Source organism: Pollicipes pollicipes, unplaced genomic scaffold, assembly GCF_011947565.3.
Source record: "Pollicipes pollicipes isolate AB1234 unplaced genomic scaffold, Ppol_2.1 Scaffold_6052;HRSCAF=7182_pilon_pilon_pilon, whole genome shotgun sequence".
Taxonomy (NCBI): Eukaryota; Metazoa; Arthropoda; class Thecostraca; order Pollicipedomorpha; family Pollicipedidae; genus Pollicipes; species Pollicipes pollicipes.
The window spans coordinates 23,497,484-23,522,775 of record NW_023596805.1 but is presented as its reverse complement, the minus strand read 5'-3'; the positions used below and the strand labels follow the sequence as shown (position 1 = coordinate 23,522,775).

General features: G+C 50.9%; 1 protein-coding gene across 1 annotated transcript; it reads right to left on the bottom strand.

Moving 5' to 3' along the window:
- Positions 1-19,270: 19,270 nt before the first annotated feature.
- On the bottom strand, positions 19,271-25,292 carry LOC119104898 (neuromedin-K receptor). The gene is made up of 4 exons (XM_037228638.1): positions 25,135-25,292; positions 21,270-21,360; positions 20,709-20,845; positions 19,271-19,449 (listed from the first exon to the last, which is right to left on the bottom strand). Exons 1-4 carry the CDS (start codon positions 25,224-25,226, stop codon positions 19,344-19,346), a joined length of 426 nt encoding a protein of 141 aa, XP_037084533.1. The 5' UTR covers positions 25,227-25,292; the 3' UTR covers positions 19,271-19,343.

Genomic DNA, 25,292 nt, shown 5'->3' with positions numbered 1-25,292 from the left:
GCGGTGCTATCGTGTGATGTAATTGATGTCAGCGGTTAGAGAATTCAGGAGCGGACAGGGAAACATTGCACTGTGTCAGGTATCCTGGCAGTTGGAAAGTCCTTTACAAGCATCGTTCGATAGCGCCGTTTCTTCTTTCAGATGCTTTTGATGCGTGACCTGTAAGAGCGGAGCAAGACTCCCCCAAAAACGATGTGATGTGTGATGTGTGGTGTGTGGTGATAGCTAGTTTTGTGTGACCTGCCAGAACACGTTTGCTTATGATCAGCTGTGCAATGTTGCGAAGGGATCAGCAACGCATCGGTTGCCCACTCCTCCGCTCGCTTATTTTCTCAGCACTCGTAAACCATACATATTTCGATACACATCCATATAGCAGAAGCTCTCCTTCCTTCGGAATTCAACTGCCTGCCTTCGTGAGACGAACATTATGCGGTTAACAGCATGGCCAGCGCGCTTAGCTCGCTACCTTTGCGGTCTCCGTGCAGTAAGCGGGCGGATCACTCTGACATTTGGCTGCAGCCAGATGCACATTCAGCGGTAGCAGTTTTTACACGAGCGGCTTATCTTTCAGGCGCTTTCACAGACCTTGATACTTCGTGTTTGTAGGCGCGAAGAAGGCTGACATAACGAACACCAATATGATACTGCATTTGTTGTTTTCATTTGATAGCCGAATAATATATCAATATGATATAACAAATAGGGTACCGCATTTTGCGACCTTGACCTGTGACTTTGAGAGTTAGTGTTTACAAGTGTGACGAAAGAAGTCATCTCGAGTATTAATAAGGCACAACTTGTGTTCTATTTGTTTGGAAAACATATGAATACCAGGGAACCGCGTTGTTTTCCTTGATATTTGTTGGCGCTGACACTTAGTGTGTCCAAGTGTGACAAAGTTGGATAATTAGAGCACCACTAAGATATACATTTTGTTATATTTCTTAAGCAAACGAATAAATACGAGAATACCGCATTGTGTGTGACCTCGACGATTGAGCTTGATCTAGATTTTCCAAGTGTGACGAAAAGATGCATAGCAAAAATCAATATCACACGACTTTGGTAGCATTCCTTTGGTTGCCAAACAAATGCCAGAGTCTTCCTTTTTGGGTGATTTTGACAAGTAACCTTGAAATCGATATTTTCTAAGCGTGACGAAAGTGAACATCACGGGCATCACTATGATAACAGCTTTGGCGTATTTCTTTGATGAACGTATAAATGTCAAATTGCCGCTTTTTGCGTGAAATTTACCTTTTGACCTTAGTTTTGCCTTCTTGTGGTGTAAAAATGATCAACACGTGCATCAATATGATACCCATTCTATTGTCTTGTTTAATACAAAATTGTCAACCTGCTGTGTTTTGTGTGGCCTTGACCTTTTTCATTGAGAGGTGATTTTGCACTTGTGGCTGAAGAGGACGTCACGAGAATCAATATGACACATTTTTCTTGCAATTTCTGTACGAGTGAAGAAATGTCTGGCTATCCCACTTAGGTGACCTTGACCTTTGTACTTAGAGTGGGCTTCTATAGGTATCAAGAAAGAGAACATAGCGGAGACCAATATGATAATCCTTTTGTTGGATTTCTTACATGAACGGGAGAATGCTATGGTGACCTATTTCGCATTGGGCTGTAGAGATCCAACTGAGTGACTTAGAGAAAAGAAGATTGCAAATTCGTGAATTCTCACCGGGTTTCAAATCGGGAAAAAGCTTTTGGAACTTTAAGCTCGACGCCCAATTCGAATACGAATACGATGCTAACTTACGGCCGTACCACCCCTGCAGCCGCCGCGTAGTAGATGGGCGGAATATTCCGGCATTTGGCTGCGGCCACGTGCAACTTCACCAGTAGCAGTCTCTACAACATCGGCTTACCTTTCAGGCGCCTTTATTGCGCCCGCCGCCGACACACATATCAACAGCAGCAACACCCACACCTCCATCCCGGCCCTTGGGAAGCTGCCCGGCCAACAACTAACCTGGACAGCGACGCTCCGAAACCGGCTGGTAACGCTGCGGCGGCCGCACCGGAAGTGAGGGCGCCACTCTCGCTCGGCTGCAGCTGCAGGACCACGTCCGGGCTGTGTGGAACGCCCTGTGGTGGCGACGAACAAAGCTGTTGCCATGGAGCCCCCATTTTTAACGCCACCACTGCGCTTAGCAGGACGCTAGAGCTATTGCCGCCTGGCGCGGCTCCGCGCGCCGGCCTTGCTGCGGGCACCCCGCTTTCCACGACGCTGGGCGCGCCCGTGCGGGCGATCTGCGCGTAAATGCCTGGGGAGCGTAGAACCCATCCGGCTGGTATTAAGACTGTCAGCCAATGCCACGGTCAGCGCCTGAAGATCCTGCATCTTCGGAGCTAGCTGTGCCTTGGTCAGCTGGAGGGGCATTGTGCCGGCAGGACGGCCCTCACGCGAGCTGGGCTTCACATGGGGATGACGTTCACAGGGTCATGGTGCGATGGGGTGTCCGGTGTGTCGTATGCTGTTTGAGGATGAGTCTTGATGGCAAAATCCAGGGGTGTCCGCAATACATGACACACTATGACCTAAACACACAGAAAGTTGGTTAGAACGGCAGCGAAACATGTTACATCCGCCAATTATGATATTTATTACAAGTGACAGACAACAGATGACACACACAGATGTCAGTTGAAGAGAGTAAGCCAGCCTGTTTGTACTTTTCGTTTATCCTTAGATAAGACGAGTCCGCTTTGATCGGTAGCACGAATTTTCTCCAAATTATTCTGAATCGCCCAGAATTTCGATTTGAAGTAGATGCTTCGACGAGAGAAATGTCATTGGACTCCCGCTTACTATTATGAAGGTGGTACTTGTCACTTGCCTTGCATTTCTGACATGTGTTTTCTGCAATGTTTGCATTACATTACAGAGAGCTCGGTTTGAAAAGTATGTAAGTGCTGCTCTAAGGTATATATTCGCCCAAATTGTTGTGTTATAATTGCTAATAAAAGACTTGAAGCACACTATTGAAGAAACAAGATATCCAAAACTGAGATTATTATCAAATGAATTCAATTAAACTTTATACTATGGCTTTGATTTCTCGTCCATGGCATCACGCACCGTGGGTCTTGCGAAGCAAAGTATCCTATAGTCTATAGTGAGACACCTTTTCAAATTTCAACCTATGAGCCTTTTGGTAAATGACCTTCGCCGCCCATTGTGCCAATTACAAACATTCGGTTGTATTGACGTTACTCATACCAGCAGAGATTCCACGTCTCAGCCCGCAGGGCCGTATGGTGAGGGTAAAACCAGTCCAAAAGAGGCACCTCTCGTCCGTATCAACTGATCCTTTACATATCCGCCGTCGTCATGACCACGACATTCGCGATAATTATAGTTGTCGCAGACAAAGGCTACATTCTGGGGCTACCAAAAAAGAAAGAAGTGTAGTGCTGTGACGAAACGCCAACAGCGTAATTTAGGCTCCACAATAATTAAATTGAATGTCCTTGTTCTATATTGATGGTACAGGGTGGCTCCACCCATTGCTTATGTTAGACGAAATTGGTTCTTAGGTTTTACCAGACAGATTTACTCTTCAAATATGCTCCAAAGGTGGATAAGTATCGACGGCGGATGCCATGACGACGGCGCTCGCGACACCGCAGTTGTCGCACACTCGAGATGCACTCTGTGCCTATCAAGAAAGTAAGAAGTGTTGTGCTGGCTTAAAGCGCGGACGTACCTTAGACTAAAAAATGATTGCAATTTGTTTCACGGTAACATACTGATGCTGCTGCACTGGCGCTCTCCAATGCTATTGTTCGACGTAAATAGTTCTGAAGCATCTCCAAATCTCTTTTTGAAAAATGTCCCAAAGGTGAGATCATTCTTTCAAAATAATCCGCCATCAGCTTGTAGCTATTGCAGCCCCTCCTCAAAGCATTCAAGATGAGGGAGGGCATGACGAGGTGAGAACGCTAGGACGTGGTGACGTTAGGAAGTGAAGACATGCGAACGTGAAGACAGGATGAGCATGAATTCATGAGAACATAAAGACATGCGGATCTGAGGACACGAGGGCATGAGCAGTTTATGGTATGAGGACATGCGGACACGAGATGAGGACATGAAAATATGCAAACCCGATGACATGAGGTCATGCAAGCATGTGGGCTTAGGGCATAACGAAATGCTGAGGAAGCACTGCGGTCGCGAAAGGTCATCTCGAGAAATCCACAACGCTAAGCTGGGCAAGGGACCCGCTATATAAACAATCAGAAAATGAACTATGCTAGCAGGGTTTTTTGGACAATTAATAGATTAAGTACCTAACTGTATGCCTCCTTTCGTTTCGAAAAATTGATTGTGACCTAAACAAATATGACGGCATATTCCGATCCATTACTCCTACGTTGACCATTCCTGTAGTAATGCTCACACGCCAGGTAATATTTTGACTAACCCAGTCAAAACCAGCGTACAATAACCATTCGGTCTCACCTATGATCTACAGAAATGCATGGTGAGGCGTTGACCACCCATGGCCACGTCCCTTTGGCCAGCGTCTGGACAACAGAATGGCTCTGGAAATCCCGCTAGTCACTGCCATTTTTGGTTTCGCCATGGCAGCACGCGAATCACCAGCACGGGAGCTGATGATCACTGGTAGGACGAAAACAGTAAATCTCCGGCGCTCTCTGTCCATCCCAACCTCCACCATCAACCGCAAAAAAACGGCGGTTCCGAGGATCGTGGACTGAAGGCTCGAAAGGGTCTTGTAGTCCAGTCCAGGGGATAAAAGTTCTGCAGTTTACGCCGCATTGTCAAATCCCCTGGCTCGATTGCGCGATGCCTGCTTCAGCTCGCTTCACATCGTAGGAGCTGCTGTCACCTCATGGGGGCGTCGCTTACTCATGAGTTCACTGGAATGGGGCGAGTGCTTCAAGGGTGTCACCATCTGTGATTTGTAGCGGGTATCTTGGGGAAAATGTATGCTTTTAACAGGTTTGAAAATAGAAAAAATGTGGGGGATTTCGAGGCAGTAAACCAATCCGGCATAGGATTTCTATGAAATGATGTCATATGAGACGCAACAGTATAATAATTTTTGCTCACGATCTTTGCTTAACAATCTTTGCTGGTCTTTGCTGATGTATACTAAGTATCCACCTTTATTTGTCAACAGTTCCCAAAGTAAGTTTACAGTTTATCCACGTCGGATTCCGGACTGGCACACTCGATCATGCAGACCCGGTAAAGACTCCCCTGGAGCTTCACCACGCGCTGAGGCATGTACGACACCGTTTCAGCAACCCATCACATCGACTGTTCTGTTATTGGGCTGGAACCAGACACCCGGATGTCCGCCCGGGACACCCGGATGTCCGCCCGGGACACACGGAGGTCCACCCGGGACACACGGATGTCCGCACGGAGCACGCGGATATCCGCCTGGAGCACACGGATGTCAATCCGGGACGCACAGATATCCACTCGGGACAATCGGACGTCCACCCGGGACACACGGATGTCCACCCGGGACACACGGATGTCCACCCGGGACACACGGAAGTTCGCCAGGGACACACGGAGGTCCACCCGGGACACACGGAGGTCCACCCGGGACACTCGGATGTCCACCCGGGACACACGGATGTCCACCCGGGACACACGGAAGTTCGCCAGGGATATAAGGAAGTTCGCCCGGGATATATGAAAGTTCGCCCGGCGTTAGCCACTCTTACGGGACGAGTGACCGCCACCACTGATCGAGCTTCACCCACGACCTTAGAGCCAACCCGCTCCCCGGCGGGCCCCACGCAGCGTCGAAATACCACTTCCGAGCAAACCAACGGCTGAAACACGCCACAGAATCGAACAAAATGCAACCAGGGAGAGGGGCTGCACGCCTTCCTGGACTGACCGACGCTCGAAAAGAGCAAGACCACGATCCGGCAGCAAAGACAACGTGACCTCCAACACAACGTGAGCCAGCCATGACAGACAAAGGATATCATAGCTTACAACTGTCGACGCAAGCATGGTCTACATGACCACTTGCGCTCCCGCCACAGAATCAAGCTACACAAATCTCCACATCAAGGGAGGGAGAGACAGGATCCGCACCCCCTAACCCAGCCAACCGAGCGATGGCCGGCAAGCTCCGCGGGCATTGCACCAATCAAGGCCTCTGGGTTCGGCCACCGATTACAGACATTCGCCACAAACTCACAGCCACGGACCCGTCGTCTGCTAGGTTGCGAGGCACCCTCGAGAGCGCTGCCTCACAGATCACGCCTGTGAAAGCCATACGTGGACGGGCTGCCTCGCACCCGAAGCTGTTACAGGGCTTCCCGGCGCCAGCTCTCTCTTTTTATCTCTCTCTCTCTCTCTCTCTCTCTCTCCTCTCTCTCTCTCTCTCTCTCTCTCTCTCTCTCTCTCTCTCTCTCTCTCTCTCTCTCTCTCTCTCTCTCTCTCTCTCTCTCGCTCTCTCACTCTCTCTCTCTCTCTCTCTCTCTCTCTCTCTCTCTCTCTCTCTCTCTCTCTCTCTCTCTCTCTCTCTCTCTCTCTCTCTCTCTCTTCCTCTTGCTCTCTCCCTCCCTCTCTCCCCTCTCCTTCTATCTCTCTCGCTGTCTCCCTTGTCCTCAGTTCTTGTCTTCCATTCTCTGCGCCTCCACCGCCCCGCGGGGAGGCTGTGCTGGTCCCGCGTCCACCCCGCGCTGGTCGCTCCAGGCAGACGCAGCCACTCGCCGTCCTCTCCTTCCCCCGGTGTCCTCGTCTCCGACGTTAGGCCTGGCTCGCCGTCCGCCCGCCGGCTGCTCCGTCGGGTCTGCAGGTCTATGCCCTACCTGGGCACAGCAAGGCATGGGCTCCTATGCGATTCAAGCCACAACTTTTTTCCCACCTTTTTGTACTCCTTCATGTACCAATTTGTACAAGGTCAGGCGCATTCGTCAATAGTCAGCAAAAAAAGGTCAATTCGACATCACCCACGCTTTATTTATAATGATCCCATAGCTGTTCTTTTGGCAAAAGCAATCGATATTTTGCCATTGATCGATTGACAGTCACTACACATTTCTAATGGACATTTCATGACGCTTTTTAAATTATAGCGAGGGCTCGACATGAATGGGCAGGCTTACCCCAACCCCTTGAGTCAATGCCGGACTAAATGACTTAATGAGAACTTGTGTGACAACCGCTGTCCTATCGTAGTAAGTGCCTATCTGTGATTCTCAGTATCATACTGTTGCATTGTTGGATGTGAGGTACACACGTGACAACCTTGTCAACGTTTCACGAAAACCACAGTTAAAGTGATATTTAAATCTCGCTGCTACCGCCGCCCAGCTCTCTGCCGCCGCCGCCCAGCTCCCTGCCGCCGCCGCCCAGCCCATTGCCGTAGCTGCTCAGCTCGCCGCCGCCGCTGCTCACCTCGCTGCCGCAGCTGCCCAGCTCGCTACCGTAACTGCCCAGCTCGCTGTCGCCGCCGCCCAGCTCGCTGCCGCCGCTGCCCAGCTCGCTGCCGCCGCTGCCCAGCTCACTGTCGTAGCTGCCCAGCTCGCTGCCGCCGCTGCTCACCTCGCTGCACAGCTGCCCAGCTCGCTGCCGTAGCTGCCCAGCTCGCTGCCGCCGCCGCCCACCTCGCTGCCGTTGCTGCCCAGTTTGCTGCCGCCGCCCTTGCAGCCGCGGTCGCCGCTGCTGGCAGGGGGGAGGTATTGCTGGCGCGTGGCGCGGTAGGTTGGCATCCGACGTCTCGTGGAGTTCCTCAGCCGGGGGGGTGGTACACGCTGATCCCCATCATTGGTCGACACGTCTCAGCCATGGTCGACAATGGTGCTGATAAGGTCGTCGTCCGACAGGACGGTTTGCCTCCAGATGTGCACGTGCGACCTCTAGACATGACAGTCACTCTTGCGGAGAGGAGGCATGTCTCCACGTCACCGGTATGACCATTATGATAATGGCCTTGGGGTCGTGTGTCCGCCTGGTTGATTGTTGCGTGTCAAGCAAGTTCTTTCATCGAGGGCGGGCGAGGGAGACAAATGCTAAACTTTCCCCGAAGGCCTGCGAATTTTGATCAAATTCCTACAAAATCCTACAGTATGTAGTGTAAATCTCCCGTTTCACGGGTGGCAAAGGGGAGGGAGAGATGAGGCGTTTGCAGCCTAAGTCTTCCCCTTGGTTACGTGCCTGGACTGAGCGGACGTTGTGGCTCAGCCCGCCTGTCTGCCTTTCAAACATCACGAGCAATCGAACAGAACCCGGTGATACATCTGTGACAGCATTTGCTTGGTACCCGTGGACCTAGTGGACACAACAAGAGGGATTCTCGCATTTCTACACTCCGCCCACCAAACAGGGTTTCATTGGCTTAGGTGATGATAACCTCCTCATGCTTTACACAAGTCGGTTTCTTGATTGTTTCTAACCGAAGGATATGCTTGCACCAGCAATCCACTTAGATGCTTACCCGTGGCACGCGACAGGGCATAGGGCAAAGACGCCAAGGACACAGGATATCTCACCAACGGAGACGGCCGCGGGGCAGTGGCTCTCACCCATCCGCGTCTCGAGGGTATTCAGCCGTGACGCCGCACCCCGACCACAGCCACGCCACAGCCACTGGCGTAACGTCTCCAGGTCGCACGTCCCACTGTCCTGTGGCACTGGAGCTTGTGATGACTTGATCGGCTCCAGACTCGGCGGAGGAAACCCCGGCCCGTGCGAAATTGTACTAGGACGATTGATTCACCGCATCCGTAAAGATGATGTTGGGGTTTTGAATGCTGCTCATCGGGACATTTGCGTGCTCGGGGCTTATGCGTGTAGGCACCTTTTCGTGGGTCCAGCCCACCCCTACAGGTGGAGCGATATACCAGGATAGCTGCCGGTGCGTCTAATGCCACCGACTGAACGCACCTGCGCTGAACCTGGCGGCGGGGTAGCCATCTTCTCATTGGCCGAGCTGCCCTGGATGACAAGGCGACGAGAGCATACGATCCGACGCAATTATTGTTGACGCCGTTGACAGCGCCCCCTATTCCAGACTTGGGGATGGTGCTGGAAGTGCCATCTATACCAGATACGGACTTCAGGCATCTGTGGACGCACTGAGTCCCCTATTAAGCAAGCTTCTGCATGAAGCGGAATAGGCGTGTAAGACACGTGTCCTCAACATCCACAAAAGTTCGCGATGAAGCTTACGCGAGACTATACAACCTTACACTACTACTACGAACACTCTACTACTACTACTACGAGCTACTACTAATACGAACCCTCCAGAATAATTAATCAGTGCCTTAAGCTTTATTTCCTGCCTTCGCTAGCAATAATTTGCCTCCAGTAAAGCACGCATATTCTTTGTGGCCTTTAGGCCCATACTAAGCTGTTACAAAGACCACTATTCGCTGAGCGCTGCGTTGTGTTTGGACCGCATTTATATCCAATCTTAGCTGTCAGCTTCGTGTCATTTCCGCACGATGGCCGGCGAAGTTGGGAGCCTGCGGATCTAGTTAAGAAGTTGAGAAGTTAGCAGCGTGGTCGTGCTCGCGCACAGTTTGATGCCACGCCGCTTGATCGCTCGCAGGGCATTAGCTATAATTTGGTGAGTTCTCGTAAGGGATAAGGCTAGGCCTGCACTTAGGGCAGGCTTGTTGCAGTTCCATCCCAATTCTTAGACGGTTGTGTAATCCCTGAGCTCGGTAAATGTGTGCAACACGCAAATGTCATTGCATTCCAAAGCCATGGTAGCACACATGCTATGGTTAGCCCTATCCAAGCCCGACAATTATGAGATGCATGATGATCGCAGCGTTAGCAAATTTACCCCACCTCAGCCCTCTTCATCTCCGGGAAGCAGGCACTGACATATCTTTGAATGTGACTGGAAAGCTGTAGACGTGGCAGAACAAATACGCTGATCGCTTCAAAGAAGACATTTGTATGGTGTGAGCCGACCAGGCATGTCGAGGCGCAGACCAGTTCCGATCGATCTTGTCGGGGGGGGGGGGGGGGGAGGAGGGAGGGTCAACGCGATTTTTCTCCCGCATCTTTCCAAGAAACACCGGGGCCCTAATTTCCCATTTTGGCAGACATGTGGAAGGTTTTAGGCCTCTTTCTTCCCCACTCCCGGTGTTGCATTATCACAAGATGTTCAGGATTCACCCTGTTTTCAAGCAAATGGTTTCCATCAGTCCTACTAAAAGAGCTGACAGCGCACTTTCACGGAAGACAAAAAATAAAGGTACTTTAAAAGGCTAAAGTACCGCACTGCAAGAGTACGTACGGCTTCTTAGCTCCTTCTTTCGACTCTCATGCTGAAGGTCAAGCATACACTCCGCATTGAAATAACTTTGTTGAGATTCGCATCAGTCCTGAAGTGTCGTATCGAAAGTGCAAACATGCCACCTTGCTGTTGCATCTTTTTCGACAGTTGGGCTCTGGATCTATGGTGCCTGCCGGTCCGCGGAGCTTATTCACCTGATCCTCTGTCGCAACTCAGTGAGAAATCAGCCATCACACACGCCTTGACAGCGCCAATCAATTCCAGTCGCAGTGAAGTATTCACCCATAAGAGAGCATGACAACTGCGCAACACGTCTAGCACAAGAACAAGCGGGCTTCTGATATGCAGCCAAGGGTCTATTCGGCGCCCGTCAGTCGGGTGGCGATCCTGACGAGTCCCACCGCTCACGGGTGAAAAAGAGGTCTGCCCCCTGCCCACTTACTCACCAGTTCACCACCTCCACGTGCCTACTCACAAGCTCGCAAGCTCATGCCACACGCAGGCTCTAGATGCGTCCTACCCGATGAGCGACGTTACGGTGGGGCAGTGACGTCACATCCGAAGCGCTCCACTCCAGGCTTAGGTGCGGTTTAGAGCAGCTGGCAAAAGTGTACCCGGTTCTCCCTTTTCGGATACAGTCAACAATGCGGCTCATTGAGTCTGCGGTTGGTGATTGGATAAACAGGTGTTTTCACATTTATGCTAGTTCTTATTGCAATCCATGCAATGTAAAATCCATGCAATATATATATATATATATATATATATATATATATATATATATATATATATATAATGTGTGTATGATGGTCAAGAACTGCAAATTATCCAAGTTCCCCATATCTGCGCCCAACATAAAAATGAAAGTTACGAAAAAATAATTTTTTCAAGTTCCAAGTTGAGTTTTATAAAGTGTAGCATCGGTCAAAGGTCGAGACTTTGGGAGTGAACTGAAAGTTGTCGGACCTACAGCCACGACAGAAAGTCGGACCTACAGCCAAGGGGCCTGTAGGTCCGAACAGCTGTTTGCATTTCCACGTGTTGACGTCACTGAATTGACTTATATTAATTGCAGCCGTTTAGCTCATGAAGCCTCAGCTCTACCTTCCTTCCACGGCGAGGATGACAAGTTTCCAGTTCATGCTGCTGTCTGCGTCCAACCGGAAAGCTTAACAGAACTATGCGAATTCGAGACCAAAGTTTTACGAAGTGGGCAGCACTGAAGTCTAGGAAATTGATTGACCCGATATTTTACTCGCACTTATCATATCTGATACAAAACACCCTTTCCTGATTCATTATGTATAGATCACTTATGTGCAGATTCGTAAGATACAACGGCTGGTTGGCCAATCCCCGGTTGCTGGGTTCATCCGTGGGTCAGTGAGGTCATGTCGGTTGTTAGCGCCCGGCGACGCACTGGTCTCTTGGAGAGGAAACGCAGTAGACAACATCACCACTGCTGCAAAGACTTCGGCATCGCGGGACAGCGCCTGCTACGTGTTATGAGCTGTGGACACTGGACTGTCCCGTCTTGGCAAGCAGCCACTGTCGTTACTCTTCATAATGGTGACGATCTGGAGCGGCCCAACAGCTGCAGATCGTTGTTTATTCTGCGAGCGGTACAAAGCTGTGCCAAGGCGTTGCGCGCTGCCATTACTGACCAGTCAATATCTATGTCTTATGATTAGGGTCGGAGTGCTTTCATGCATACTCTTCAACGTTAACGACCCGTCTGTAACCTGTCAGGTACGGTGTTTGGCACGCGGACAGGCATAACATTGGTGGCGAAAGGGTTGCATCTCCGGTAATTAGGGAGTGTCACAGCTTTCGACCTTGTGTGACCTAAGGCCTAGGATTTCGTGCTCATAACGGACGTCATTGCGCGCAGGTTGTGTGATCAAATCAGATTCAAAGCTACTCGGCGGAAATTTTTTTGATAAGGATTGATGAGTAAATCACGTCTCAAAGCATATGTGAGAAAGTTCCAGGATGGTTCAACGTTTCGTAAGGCGCGCGTCACAGGTGAGGCAACTGAGAGATATCCTGATAGGCCGTACCTGTGATGAGCATGCAACAGCAGGTGTCTGGTCTCTGTATAATCTGATTCCCTAAAATAACGCTCGGTAGAGCGTCAAAAACCAAGTGTGCTGAAGGCGTTAGCAATCTCCTAGAAAATACCAAAATCATCGAAGACCACCACATACTTTGAAGGTATTTGAGGTTTCTGTGCTGTTGAGCGCTTGTTCTGAAACAGCTCAACGGCTGTAAACTGTCCGTCGTTCGGTACAGACCCGAATAAATAGCCGTATGGGTGCAGGAAACCGATCGCGATCGTGTCGGCATAAAGACGGTCGCACGTTCAACAGCGGCTGTATTTATAAGTGCGACGTGCCAACTATGTACAGTTCTACTCACAAACAACGCCGTGGGGATAAAAAGATCAGACGCCTCGCTAAGTATCTCAGTGAAAGAAACATGAACACCGTGAGACGCGTTAGCCCAAACCACTGAGCTTCAGCGCTGCAGCAGCTTCATTCCGTTATCTCACGAACTGCTGCCAGACGCCATTGTGCGAGAGAGACAAATGCAAGTGCGGCATGCGAGTGCAGTGCACTGAGCTTAATGCTGAACACACCAACCCAACACGCGGTACCGTTGCCATTAGCAACCAACCGCTCGACCACCTACCACCAATAAGCCATCGGAACAAAACAAGCGATAACAGCCACGCAGTTCCTGAAAGTTCACCATTCTCTAGCCGGTGCCGGTGCGTACGTGCCGTATTCAGCAGCGCTTACACCAGTTATTAACCGACACACAACAGTTCCGCAGAAAAATATCGAGCTACTCCGCGTTTGCGCCAGCGCTGCTGCTACTCATGTTACGCTGTCATCAGAACGGTGTTGGGGCTCACAGAACACCCCCGCAGTTTCAGCTTGACAAGTTCAGAATTTAACACCGATGTTAAAAGTTTGACCCATGTTTAGGTTGCCCGTCCCGCCGCTGTGCATAAACTGGCATCAGGGCCTGTGCGTTGCAATCGAGTCTGAGTTTGACCTGCTTTCCGCATTGCCATGACACACAGCTGCTGAAACAGTTGCTGGCCAAACGCCATCTGGCCCGTCACACCGAAGCGCTGAATTAAGTGGCATCCGAGCCAAAGCAGCCCGCAGGCCATGGAAGGCATCAGTCGACAGCTAGGAGCGGCGGCCGGAAATGGCAGTCCGGTCGACGCAGACGGCTTCCTGGGGAATTAAAGGAAATCGGCAACCAGACAGTCCCTAGCGCTGAACTCCATGCCGGAGGCAATGTGAACACAGCGCAGTTCCAGACATCTGTTGCCCTGATGTCCGATTTGGGACACCGGACGCCGGCCCGGTTGAGAGGGCCCATTCACATGGAAGGTAGCCATCCCACAGGAAATAGATCAACTGCATGCCTTCACGGTACGTCCTATAGCTTTCACAGCTTACTTCAATCGGGTCGTGCAAAGCATTTGGCGGCTGTGACGGCAACGAATGCTTTCCGGATGCTACCCACGTGCCCCTAGCTTTGCTGGCAATCATTGGTTTGAAGAACTGCATGGACCTTGCCAGCATCGGAGACTAACGCTTGGCGCATATTCCAGCTGTTTACTTAAGCACCATCGGGCGAAAACCGTTCAGCAGCTGAGGACACATGCATGAAAAACAGGTATAAGAAAATGCAGGTTCATTGTGCCCGGTAATCCACAGCTTGTGTCGAAAAGCTCGTAGCATTGACACAGCTTTTTCTCCGCACAAATCGAAGTCACCAAGGGCATTAATATACACATCCAGGTGATCGCAAAACGAGTGCTTCCCTTCAGCGAACATTGCCAACGCGGAAGCGCCACCCACAGCTGAATGAGACAGGAGCAAAACAGTAGAGTTCGATTAAAAAGGGTAGCAGAGCAACAGAAAACAGGCAGTAAGTTCAACATCATCGCCAAATAGCCGCTCCCCTGACTCCCGTGTCCGGCACAGCGTTTCTGGTAGCGCTGGCACAGACCTTTCGCCTCCTCCCTCCCCTCCCCGCTGACCCCGAACAGTGACAAGACTACATCACAACTCTGCCTCACTGGGCAAAGACGCGGCGCGCTGCGCTGCTGCCACCCACGGACACGATACCCCTTCCCCCTCCCCACCTCCACCCCCTCCCTCCGGCAGCGGGGAAAGGGGGGGGGGGGGCGGAGGCGCGAGGGGCCGCATTAACATGCTACTTGGCTTCGCATGTCGTTCACAGCGCTTGATCTGGCAAGAGTTTCCGACGCTTTACCAGATATAGGGAAATGTCGTGCCTGCGGGATGCGGGGAAGCGCGGAAGCGGGAGTCGGACGCGACAGACACGGATCGGCTCGGGCAGATCCACTGGCCACAACACGGTCTCCAAAGATAACGACAAACAACGAAACGGAACATCCGTTTACGGACGCTATTCACATACCGAAGCCGTAGGGTGCGGCGCCCCCAAACGCTCGTCAAATACGTTGGAAACCAGTCCCAAACACATCAAAACATCTCGCGCAGAATACCATGTCATCGACGACAGGTCCATTACGTGGCTCACCGCGCAGAACCAACGACAGCGCGCAACCCTGTCAACCCTCGAGACGGGGACCAGTTAGACAGTGCATCACTCACGACATCATCACGTATAGTCCTACGACAGAGCACGCGCGAGCACGTGAAACACCGCTTGCGCTAGCGAGGCGCAGGCACGACTGACGGCCGTCGTATCCTATTACAATGCGGCGCACGGTAAGAAGCCACCCCGCCACTGCGCTAGCTTCAACGCAACCTGCTGCTACGACGCGCGCAACAGCGAACACTGGCCATACATTCACAATGCGCGACACACAGCCGTGCGACAGCCGTGCGACCGTGCGACAGCCGTGCGACCCCAGGCCGGGTCGTGCGATTGCCGTCAGGCAAGCAAACGACCCACCGCACTTAATGGCATCCATTGCACCAGCGTTTATCCTCAGATCCGAGCGCTCATCAATTGTCCCGGGCGCTCATCCGGCCAGAAGCTCATGTATCCATTGGCAAGATAGACGGCGGTCGACTGTGCGCCGCCAGCGCAGCACTCATTTCCCGCTGCCATCAATACATGCTTCGATGAGCTCGATGCCAATGTCATGGGAGCCAGCGCGGTTATTTGCCAAATGAAGAGAAAGCCATTGGAGCCGAGACGCGGTGCTGTCTCGAAGACAGCTTCTAGTCAGCTCGTTAGATCTGCTGCTCGTTAGCAGGGAGGTTGAAACATCGTCTCGAAATGCATGCGAATGAAAGCCGGGGAAAACGGGCAGTGAATGCCGTATTAGAGGTAGCGGCGAAGCGTCACATATTCAGCAGTACCCAAGGAACAAGGCAGGCGACACGCAGGCTACCACTGTTGTGCCACGGTGTCGCAAGGCTGACCACCACTGCGAATGCTGAAATAAGTCATACTGTAGCCACCTAGCGCTTATATGACTACATCGAATACGCATCCCTACTATCCCGTGCGGAACAATAATCCCGTAAGACGGCCGACAATACTCAATAGCCAAGTTGCCAATATGCTGATACTGCAGTGTCGATTGCCGCAAAGCATTTTCACGGGAATATATTCTACATAATAAGGAAAGTCAAACTAGCTTGGTTGCTATCTGTGCGACCTTGAACATTTCTCAGATAAAAGATGGCGGCCGCCACCATCTTGAATGTTCACCAAGTTGTTGTTTTGATCTGGGTAACATAGAAGATTTTGTAATATCTCTTGGTTGAGAAGCTTCTTCGGGCTAGGAGTGTAGTGGGCCATCTGAGTTCTCAAACTTTCAGCCAGGCATTCTGCTGTCCCAGAAACTGGCCAGACGCCGCGGTACAGCAGCCGGCCGAGGCCAAACAACACCTGATCTGCTGACATTGCTGTCTCGCTATCCGAGTATCACCAGGCGCGCCCGTCCGTCAGAAGCTCCTCCCTGGCACGCTGAGAAGGGTGCTTTATCCGTCTCACGTGTCAACTCATTTGGCAAGCATAATGTGGTGACCTGCCACGAAAAACTACGGCAACACTGCCATGAAACAGTGCCACTAGAGGAGGAAGTTGTCGCTTTTCCCTCCGTGCAGGAGCATGAACACCAGCAGTGTGGGATTGAAGAGCGTGTGCATATTCTTCTGGTCGGGTGCTCTTTGGCTGCCTCCAGGTAGTCCCTTTGCTCCTGGCATGCCTTGGTTCTTTCGTGTACAGCCTCCGCAGCAGAACGGCGATAGCGAGGTGTCCCCTTTGCGACCCACCCACCAGGCTGTGCAGCTACAGCGCTGCAAGGGGCCTTCCAAACTGAACACACCTCAGCTCCCCACAAAAGGCTCTGTCCCCTGAAGAGCCACGGCTTCAGACCACTGCTGTCAGGTTCAGTCAGCAGTGCAACGCGGCATGACTGTCGGAAGTCCACAAGACGACAAAGCCGGCCGAGTGGACGGGCTTCAATGCTCAGCAAGGCCGACTGGCGGCGGGCTCTGCCTGGAAGTCTAAGACACTGGTGGCGTTCGGACCGATGGTCGACTCGCCGTCTGACAGCCAGACACTCTTCCGTCTACGCTTGCGTTTTTTGAAAGGACCCTCAATGATCTCGGGACGCATCACACCCATCTCGCTGCCGGCAGCCATCGCATGCCACTCGGACGGCATGGCTGGTCTAGTTCATTGACCCTCAGCGCCGGACCAACCTCATACTTTACTCATACGGGTGTGTGTACGCCGGTAATGCACGGGTATACTTCACACGGACATGATGCACACTCCCACGAGTGTCCTGAGCTGTGTAGGGATACTGATGAAGGGATCTATCGTGGGTGTGACTATGATCGCAACGTTTAGTGGCGGCATCACCAACGGTACAAGCGAAGGGTTTGGACCAGCGCCCGGGGGGCATACCGCCTCATTATCGCCGTGCTGCTGCATGTCTTCTGCTTAATGGCAACAAGTCATACCAGGGGCTACGCGGCTTCCTGGAGTCAGCCCGAGAACACTCGACTGGGAGGATGTGGGCAGGCTTCTTGGTGGATTGGTGGTGCACGGGATCATAACAGGAACGATTGTTGCAAGGGGCATGACGTCAGCAGAATGCAGATCAATCATCTCGCTGAGCATAAGCGCTGCCACTATAGCCACGGATGTATTCAACTATTAGCTGAACGTGTTGGTACTGCGCTTATTTACAGTTTGATACTGTTGACCTGTACCCAGCTGCGCGAGTCTGGCTGTCTGTCAGATTGGAATATTTCCTAGGCAGCAAACGGTCTCACTTCAAATCAAATTCACTATACTGGGACTTCAGCGACTTTTAGGGTATCCCAATATGAGCCATCAAAGTTTTTTCTTATTAAGCTGTGTCTATTTCTGGATATATACATAAAGTATCATAATATGTGAGCGAAGATATCTCGCGCTGGCAGAGTTGTACCCCACTCATAGCGCGTCGCTTTATAGCGATTGGTTTCTGAACGGACACTGTAGTAGGTCCAGTATTTCATGTCTATGTATGCATCATATTTTCTTATGAAAATACGTCCTGTATTTCACGCATTACCTATACCCCTATGATTTATAATACACCCAGCTGCTGCCAGATGCATCCTTGCAATGAATACGACAAGACGACAAACCACATATATCGACCAAATGAGGCGATTTTCATGATATTTAATCAGGTATGACCTTTAACTTTTGATTTGATCCTTAATGTGGAACCCATGCATTAAAAATAAGTGCAGAAATGGGCTCCCCGTCATCGAAAATACCTGCAAAACGGCATCACACGATCGTCTATGTTGTCAAAATAACATTTTGAAAAATTTAAAATGGCGGCGGCTGCCAGTTGGAATTTGGATGAATGTACAGAGTTACACAAGTGGCAAAAAAGCTAAGTTGGTTCCCCCAGGTCCGTAAAATTAGCTCCATATAACATTTCCGTCAGAAGGTCCCGGGAATATTAATTGCAGGGTCTCATATAAGAAGTGTAAGAATGGCAGCTCGATTACACGAACCCAGTCAAATAAAAAACGTCTTCCAAAGTGCATGCGTCGTGTACGTTGCACATGTTGATATGACTATGGTATATAGCGCATTCACCTCTTTTGAGTGGTAGCTTGCAATGAACACAAGAAGATTGCGAACGGCATACATCGATCGAGAGGTGATTTTTTATCCGAGATCATCTTTGACCTTTGACCCTCGATTTAACCTTGAATTTGATCCATGGGCGAAAAAGACCTGCAACAATGGACTCATTGTCATAGAAAGCTCCTACAAACGGTGTCGCACAGCCTTCCGATTCATCGAGAGAAAGACTTTGAAACTGTACCAACATTCAAGATGGCGGCGGCCGCCATCTTGGATTCTGAGAAATGTTCAAATTCGCACAAGTAACAACCAAGCGTATTTGAATCTCCTACCTACGAGGAATATTTTCCGTGAAAAAGTTTGCGGTAGCCGAGTTACAAGTTTTTTTTTTTGTATCGGGACCGAACGCGTCAAGACAACATCACATGAAATGCCTGCCAAGTTGTGCGACCACACACACTCAGCCCAGGCTTCGCGTTCCGTGACATCATATCTCACAGCTGTTCGGTGGCATTACGCGTCCCACCTGGTACACGTCCACGTCCTGACACGTCCCACGCGACACGTCCTGGAATCGCGTCATGGCTTCTTTGGTCTCCCAGAGACGTCATGCCACTTAGGTCCTGCCTCATCGTAATGCCTCCCGCAAGCCATGCCACGTATTAGTAGCCTCCCTCGGCGGCGCCCAGTCCTGCCATGTGATCGATCCAACCCACTGGACTGTGACGTCACATCACTCCCGTTGTGACGTCACACGCTGTCCATCGGCGCCTCGCCGCCGCTGGCGACGTCTCGACGGCGCGCGAGCGCCGCCTCGGGCGAGGCGAGCGCGTCCACCGCCGGCGGCGCCTCTGCCCAGGTCACCGTCCGCCGGCGGCCGACCGGCCGCGGCCGCCGACCTGGAGCCGCCCCTGGCGGCGTGACCCGACATCAGACGGGTCCATTGGCATCGGCCGGGGGGCGGCCGGACAGCGGCTCCAGCTCCTTCAGCGGTACGGAGACACCGCGGTCCAGGGTCGACTTCGTGGAGGAACCCCTGCAACACGGCGCCGCTCTCTGACTGACACTGGAGGACAGGGCTGAAGAATGCTGAGCAAAGTAAGCAGGGTGGTCCGTCATATTTCAGTGGAGAGACGGTACAGTTGTACCGAATTTAAGGAGAGTTGGTGTCGCAGCTGTTCCACCTGTCGCAACGGATTTTCTACCAATGCTAGAGGAGCTAGTCAATCGGTGCTCTGACGCCATAGCGAAGGAGTGGAGGCACACTGACAAGATCACTGAGGGATGGGGAGGGGGATGGGATGCACGGCTCGGCGCAGGGCGTCTGGCGACGACGTAGAGTCGAGCAGGCACAACTCATTGACACCGCACTGAGGACAGAGTGCACCAGAGGGCGCGCCTCACTGCCACAGACCTAGGAGCCGATACCGGCCTGGCGAAGGCAAACAGCTCAGAAATAAGGCGCTAAGGAACGCGGGAATCGGTCAGATTGCTCACTTCAGTCGCACCAGCCACGCGCCGGATGGGGGTGAGGTGTGGAATGAGGGGACGGATGAGGCGGTGCGCTGAAGCAGATGAATCATGCAAGTCATTAGCCATATCACGCTGTTCAAGGGTGTTCCACTGGTGGGACAACCGGATTATGCGACTGCTTTGTATCGCCGAAGTACGTGCAACACTAGTGGACTGTAAGATGTGATTTTGAAGACCGGAGGAATCACAACGCATGCCTCACTGAGGTGACGTCTACCACGTTTATAGCCTTTGCTCCTCCTGGAAACATTTAATGGACATTGTGCGTCCCAGGATTCGCCCTATTCAAATGGCTTGATCCAGGCGATTGATCATTCTGACTAATTCCATCATCAGACATCATCAGACCGAAATTGCGTGCATCGGTCGGGATCCTCAAACCACGGGCGTCACGAAGGGTGGGTGGGGTAGTGGAGCCTATCAAGCGTCACGGAAGCCTCAGTTGCGAATAAACTGGAGCAACTGTGGGTCCACAGATACTTGCTTGATTTGACCCCCTTTCCCCGAATAGCACTTGGGCACACCACAGGTCAATGGCTGTCCGCCCCAGGCGGGAAATCCCAGTGACGCCCGTGGCTTGCGCCGACTGGCCGACCACTGTTGACAACGCGGCGTGAACAAAGCTGGAGGAAAGCACGTAGTTTGCCACCAAAGCTTCAGTTCTCCATGGCAGCTCGCTAACCTGGGAACAAATCTGCACACCGTTTCCAAACACGGGGGACGGCATGCATTATGCAGCACATGGTCTGCACGAAGACTTACGCCCAGAGTTTGCCCTTCAGTGACCTCGAGAAGCGTGACCTGAGCTCTTCTGAGGCGTCGTCGTGATCGAACGAGTCACGTGCTTCGTGGCAAGCGCTTCGCTGGAATTTGCTCTTAAACTCGCGCTTAAACTTCTCCTGGAAGAACGAGTGGCACGTCGGAAAAGGAGTTACGGGCGGAGGACGATAGTAACGCGCGTACACTGTGAGTCAAAGGGTCGAGACATGCTTGGTGTTGCGCTCTATTTGTAAGGGCTCCAAGGCCAGATGCTGAGGTAAGAGAGCCACTTCGCCGAATTTCTCGTTGGGCCAAGTGGTGCAAAGCAGCGCCGAAAGTCCTGATGCCCGGTTCGAACGTTTAACCCGATCTATTCGGTGAAGTACAGAACGTGTCTCCTTTGATATTTCATAGCTTACGACAACAGGCAAACATGCACGTTCCTACTTCATCTTCATTTGCGTGATGGCCAAGCAAGCATAACCAAAAAGATTGAACGAGTAATAGTAAAAAGTAAAAAAAAGTAAAAAAAAAAAATAGGAGCCCACGTATAAAACAGCTTACATTGTAGATGCCATAGATGAAAGGATTGCAGCAGCTGTTTGCCATGGCGAGCCAATGTGAGCAGAAGAATATCACATTTATGTACCGGAACCTGAAAAAGTTTGTTGTCATCAGTTCAACGCTTCAGAATGATACCCAAAAATCGCGATAGTTGCATTGTTGGCAAACAATTACGGAGTTCCACGGCTGCTAATGGGCTGATTTCTGTGGAACACAACACATGCCCAATCTGACGGAGGCCCTGATTTATTCCACGCAGAACGTCACCGCCGCGCGCGTAAAATGATCATCCTTGGACAGCAGGCACCCATGGACGCCTTTTGTCTCCAAGACTCACAAACTAAAGCTGCCATTGCAGTCGGTAGCAGGGCACCATTACAGCTAGGCGCCGAGAAGATCACGGTAGCCAATCAGCAAGACGCACGACATCATGACTTTCGCTGATTGGTCAATTTGCAGCGAACGATGACCGTCACATTCGCAGTCCCAGTGCACCGCATTATCCTCTAACCGATGACATCAATGTCAACATGCCAGCGATAAAGCCCTCTCACCGCAAACGACGTACGATTTGCTGCGCTTGACCGCAGGACAAGTATAAATGACATTCCGCAGAAGCAGAGCTGTGCAGAATTACTGGGGCACGCTGCAACATCTGCTGAACTAGCTAACATAGTCGCATGAGCCTTTACTGAAATTGGAAGCGTTGATTGAAAAATTGGGAGCTGCCGCCAAAACTGTGTGTACTGCTGCTGCCGCTCCAAGTACACACAGTTTTAACACGTCGCATTCGAAGGCCCCGCCCACACAGCATTGTGTCAACCGAGGCCCGCCATGCCTCGCTGACGACCTCCAACCCTGGTGTCGCATGTGGAGATGACTACGACTGATTTGTTTCATAATCTCCTAAAAACAGTGGGCAGCCCCATCTTGGGACTTTTATGAACGTAAGAGACGAGTGCTTGTTAAATCGTCTTTGTTTCACTTTCTGAAGGAGGAGTAAAACAGGCGCCAACTTACTGGAGAAGATCGAGGAAACCACCAAGCTGGCCTACCTTTGCTATTTTAAGCATTCTAAATGTAGAGGCCAATTGAAACAGGATGCGTGGAAGGTAATGAAATATGGAGGCACATACAGGCGACACATCAGGTCGAAACGCCGGTAAAGTTGCAATATGATATGCTATGGTTTGTTCAGTAACGGGGATAGAACTGCCAAGCTATGACATACAGACACGGCTCCATCATTTTACGAATGCGGGTGCTGACTCCTATACCGACGAATGCGTAGCCACTCCCAACGGATCTGGCAGGATGTGGGCTGTTACAAATTTGAGTGAATGTAGCACTACTAGTGCATTTCGTAATGACATTGTGCACCAATTTGGAACATCTTCTCACGTACCTTAGGTTCTTTAGTCACATTCTATATTTGAAGTTGTACACTGATGACCACGAGCGCTGCTAAAACCATCGGATATTCGTGAATGATGTGCAATGAAAGCTTGACATATTCTTATGCCCGCCATTTCATGGCATATAAAAGGTAATATATTCAACGTAAGAGCTCATCAATCCATAAGATCAGAATCCAGGAACTAAAGATTTAAGTCTAGCTACCATCACGTCACCATGACTAGTTGAAGTGACGCAGATCGTGACCAGTTAGAATGGCGCGGATCATGACCAGTTAGAATGACACGGATCATGACCAGTTAGAATGACACGGATCATGACCAGTCAGAATGACACGGATCATGACCAGTTAGAATGACACGGATAATGAACAATTGGAATGACATGGATCATGACCAGTCAGAATGACACGGATCATGACCAGTTAGAATGACACGGATCATGACCAGTTAGAATGACACGGAATATGACCAGTTAGAATGACACGGTTCATGACCAGTTAGAATGGCATGGATCATGACCAGTTAGAATGACACGGATCATGACCAGTTAGAGTGGCGCGGATCATGACCAGTTAGAAGGCGCGGATCATGCGGATGGCCTCGACAGCTCCAACGCCGCGTCAGCTTTCCATCCAGATGGCCATATTCTTAGTTCCCAAATGTATCATTTATCCTAAATAGACTGAGTCAGCTAAGCGGCACAATATGTCACGCGTAGATCCTTTAAATTATGCCAACAAGTGACGCATTTTTTGAAAGGCAGATCCACTGCAGAATTTTTAAAACCAACAAACTGTCCAGCGGGCCTACCGCATGACATACTGTAAATCCCTGATATCAGAGTAATCCCTGATTATTGATATCATGATTTACCCCAACCCGCGATAGCGTGATTATCGCGACCTTCGAAGGCAACTATTACCGGAAAAGGAACAATATGCACTGATGACCAGCAGGTTGAAATAGCACTTGACTTCTCCGCAATGTCCACAAGCGCGGTGCCAACACGTCGCTCAGCCAGAGACTGTATTAAAGGCCTGCTTTACTTCGAGAGTAAAAATTCGCTCTCGCACCCGAGGAAATGGTCCTTCGAAGCTGCGATTGCCGATGTCAACAGACCATGCATCTCGCTTTAACCCACAGCTCAGCATTGAGGCCTCTTTGAAAGCTTCAGATACACCGGCTGGGTATTTCCCGTAGCTAACGGCTGGTTATTTCCGCGAGGAAGTTTAATGGAAGTTCACGCCCAGAAGGGCAGTGTCCACTGAATGGAGGAGCCCGGCTGAGTGCTCAGCACGGCTCAGAAGATTTCAGAAGTTCCGGCCACGAAATCTATTCCGAAAGAGTTTCTCGGCCAGACATGGCCTTCGATTTTGGCGGGAAACAAATATGAACGTCGCTATAGCGGGACCGAGATCAGGATGTCGTAATTTGTAAAGTTACCGCCAGATGTCACTGGGATAGCGGGGCAATGTCGCCCCTTTGACGCGATCTTGGGTTCACAGAAAACAAAGCCACAGCGGATCTCAAAATGTTCATCGCAGAGTCTGGTTGCTAGGGTTGGTACATACTGGGTCAGAATACAGCTGCATATGCAGGAGCGCTGCTGAAAAGCGTACAATATCATTCCAGCCCACAAGGAGAAATTGACTGAAAAAGTGCTAACAGTGCTGCATGATGATGCAGAGTGTCTAAAAGAAACGGCTAGAAGCTCACGCAATCTGATGGGAAGGAACATCAGAATGTCGTTCCTACCGACGTCCACCCTCCCTCTGATCTGCTGTGTTGAGTATGATCTACTCCTCTTCCAAAGGGAAGCAGTCCGAGGCACATTGCAGTGGTGACCATTTTACAACGGATCAGTTCCAGCGATGTTTCGGCATGTTCACGATTTTGTGGCATCTCGCACCGCTTGCAGTCGTCCCGCGTTTTTTCATCATGCACCATGAATGCTTATGGAGAGACAAGGTAAACCTTGTAAGACAAAGTACCTAAACAACCAAACCAGATAGAAGCTTAAACGCCTGATCTTGGCCCCATGAAGTTAAAATAAGTTAAAATATAGGCCTTCTTATCAGACGGCGGTTTCACAAAATGAATTGAGTGTAAGGAGGGAAAAATGGCAAAATATGCTCCTTTCTACAGCCTTCTCCCGCAGTCAACTGAATAGGAAATTGCACCCCTGGTGTTCTTTTGTTACTCAGTCGTATGAGCGCGAAAACCCAGAAAAGGCCGCAACATCCATTTTGAGCTTTCAATTCGCAGATTATCACAATTTTGACGCGTTTACAAAACAAGAAGTTCATGGCACACTTCCCCATGCAGTGTGAACCAAGACTGCACTGAACGGAACCCTTGATTCACGACACCGGATCCGGGTCTGACATGAGGCCCGGGTCCGGGCTCTGAGGGCTCTGAGGGCTCTTGTGGCCCAGCCGCATGCTTACTGGCTGATGACAGGGAAGATGGACTGCAGCACGTAGTACAGCTGGAAGGGCAGCCAGCAGATGATGAACATCACCACCACGATCACCAGCATCTTCAGTACCTGCAGCAGAGGTCATCGATTCAGACAGTTGTTGAAACACGTGTGTTCTTCAAGAAC

Bases quoted from the DNA above. Each gene is read 5' to 3' on its own strand.
- LOC119104898 (XM_037228638.1), bottom strand. From the start codon at position 25,226: ATGCTGGTGATCGTGGTGGTGATGTTCATCATCTGCTGGCTGCCCTTC. The intron at 21,361-25,134 runs GTAAGCATGCGG...AAACTTTTTCAG, and splicing joins ATCTTCCCTGTCATCAGCCA to GTTCCGGTACATAAATGTGA. The intron at 20,846-21,269 runs GTAAGCTGTTTT...TCGTTCTTCCAG, and splicing joins TCATCTATGGCATCTACAAT to GAGAAGTTTAAGCGCGAGTT.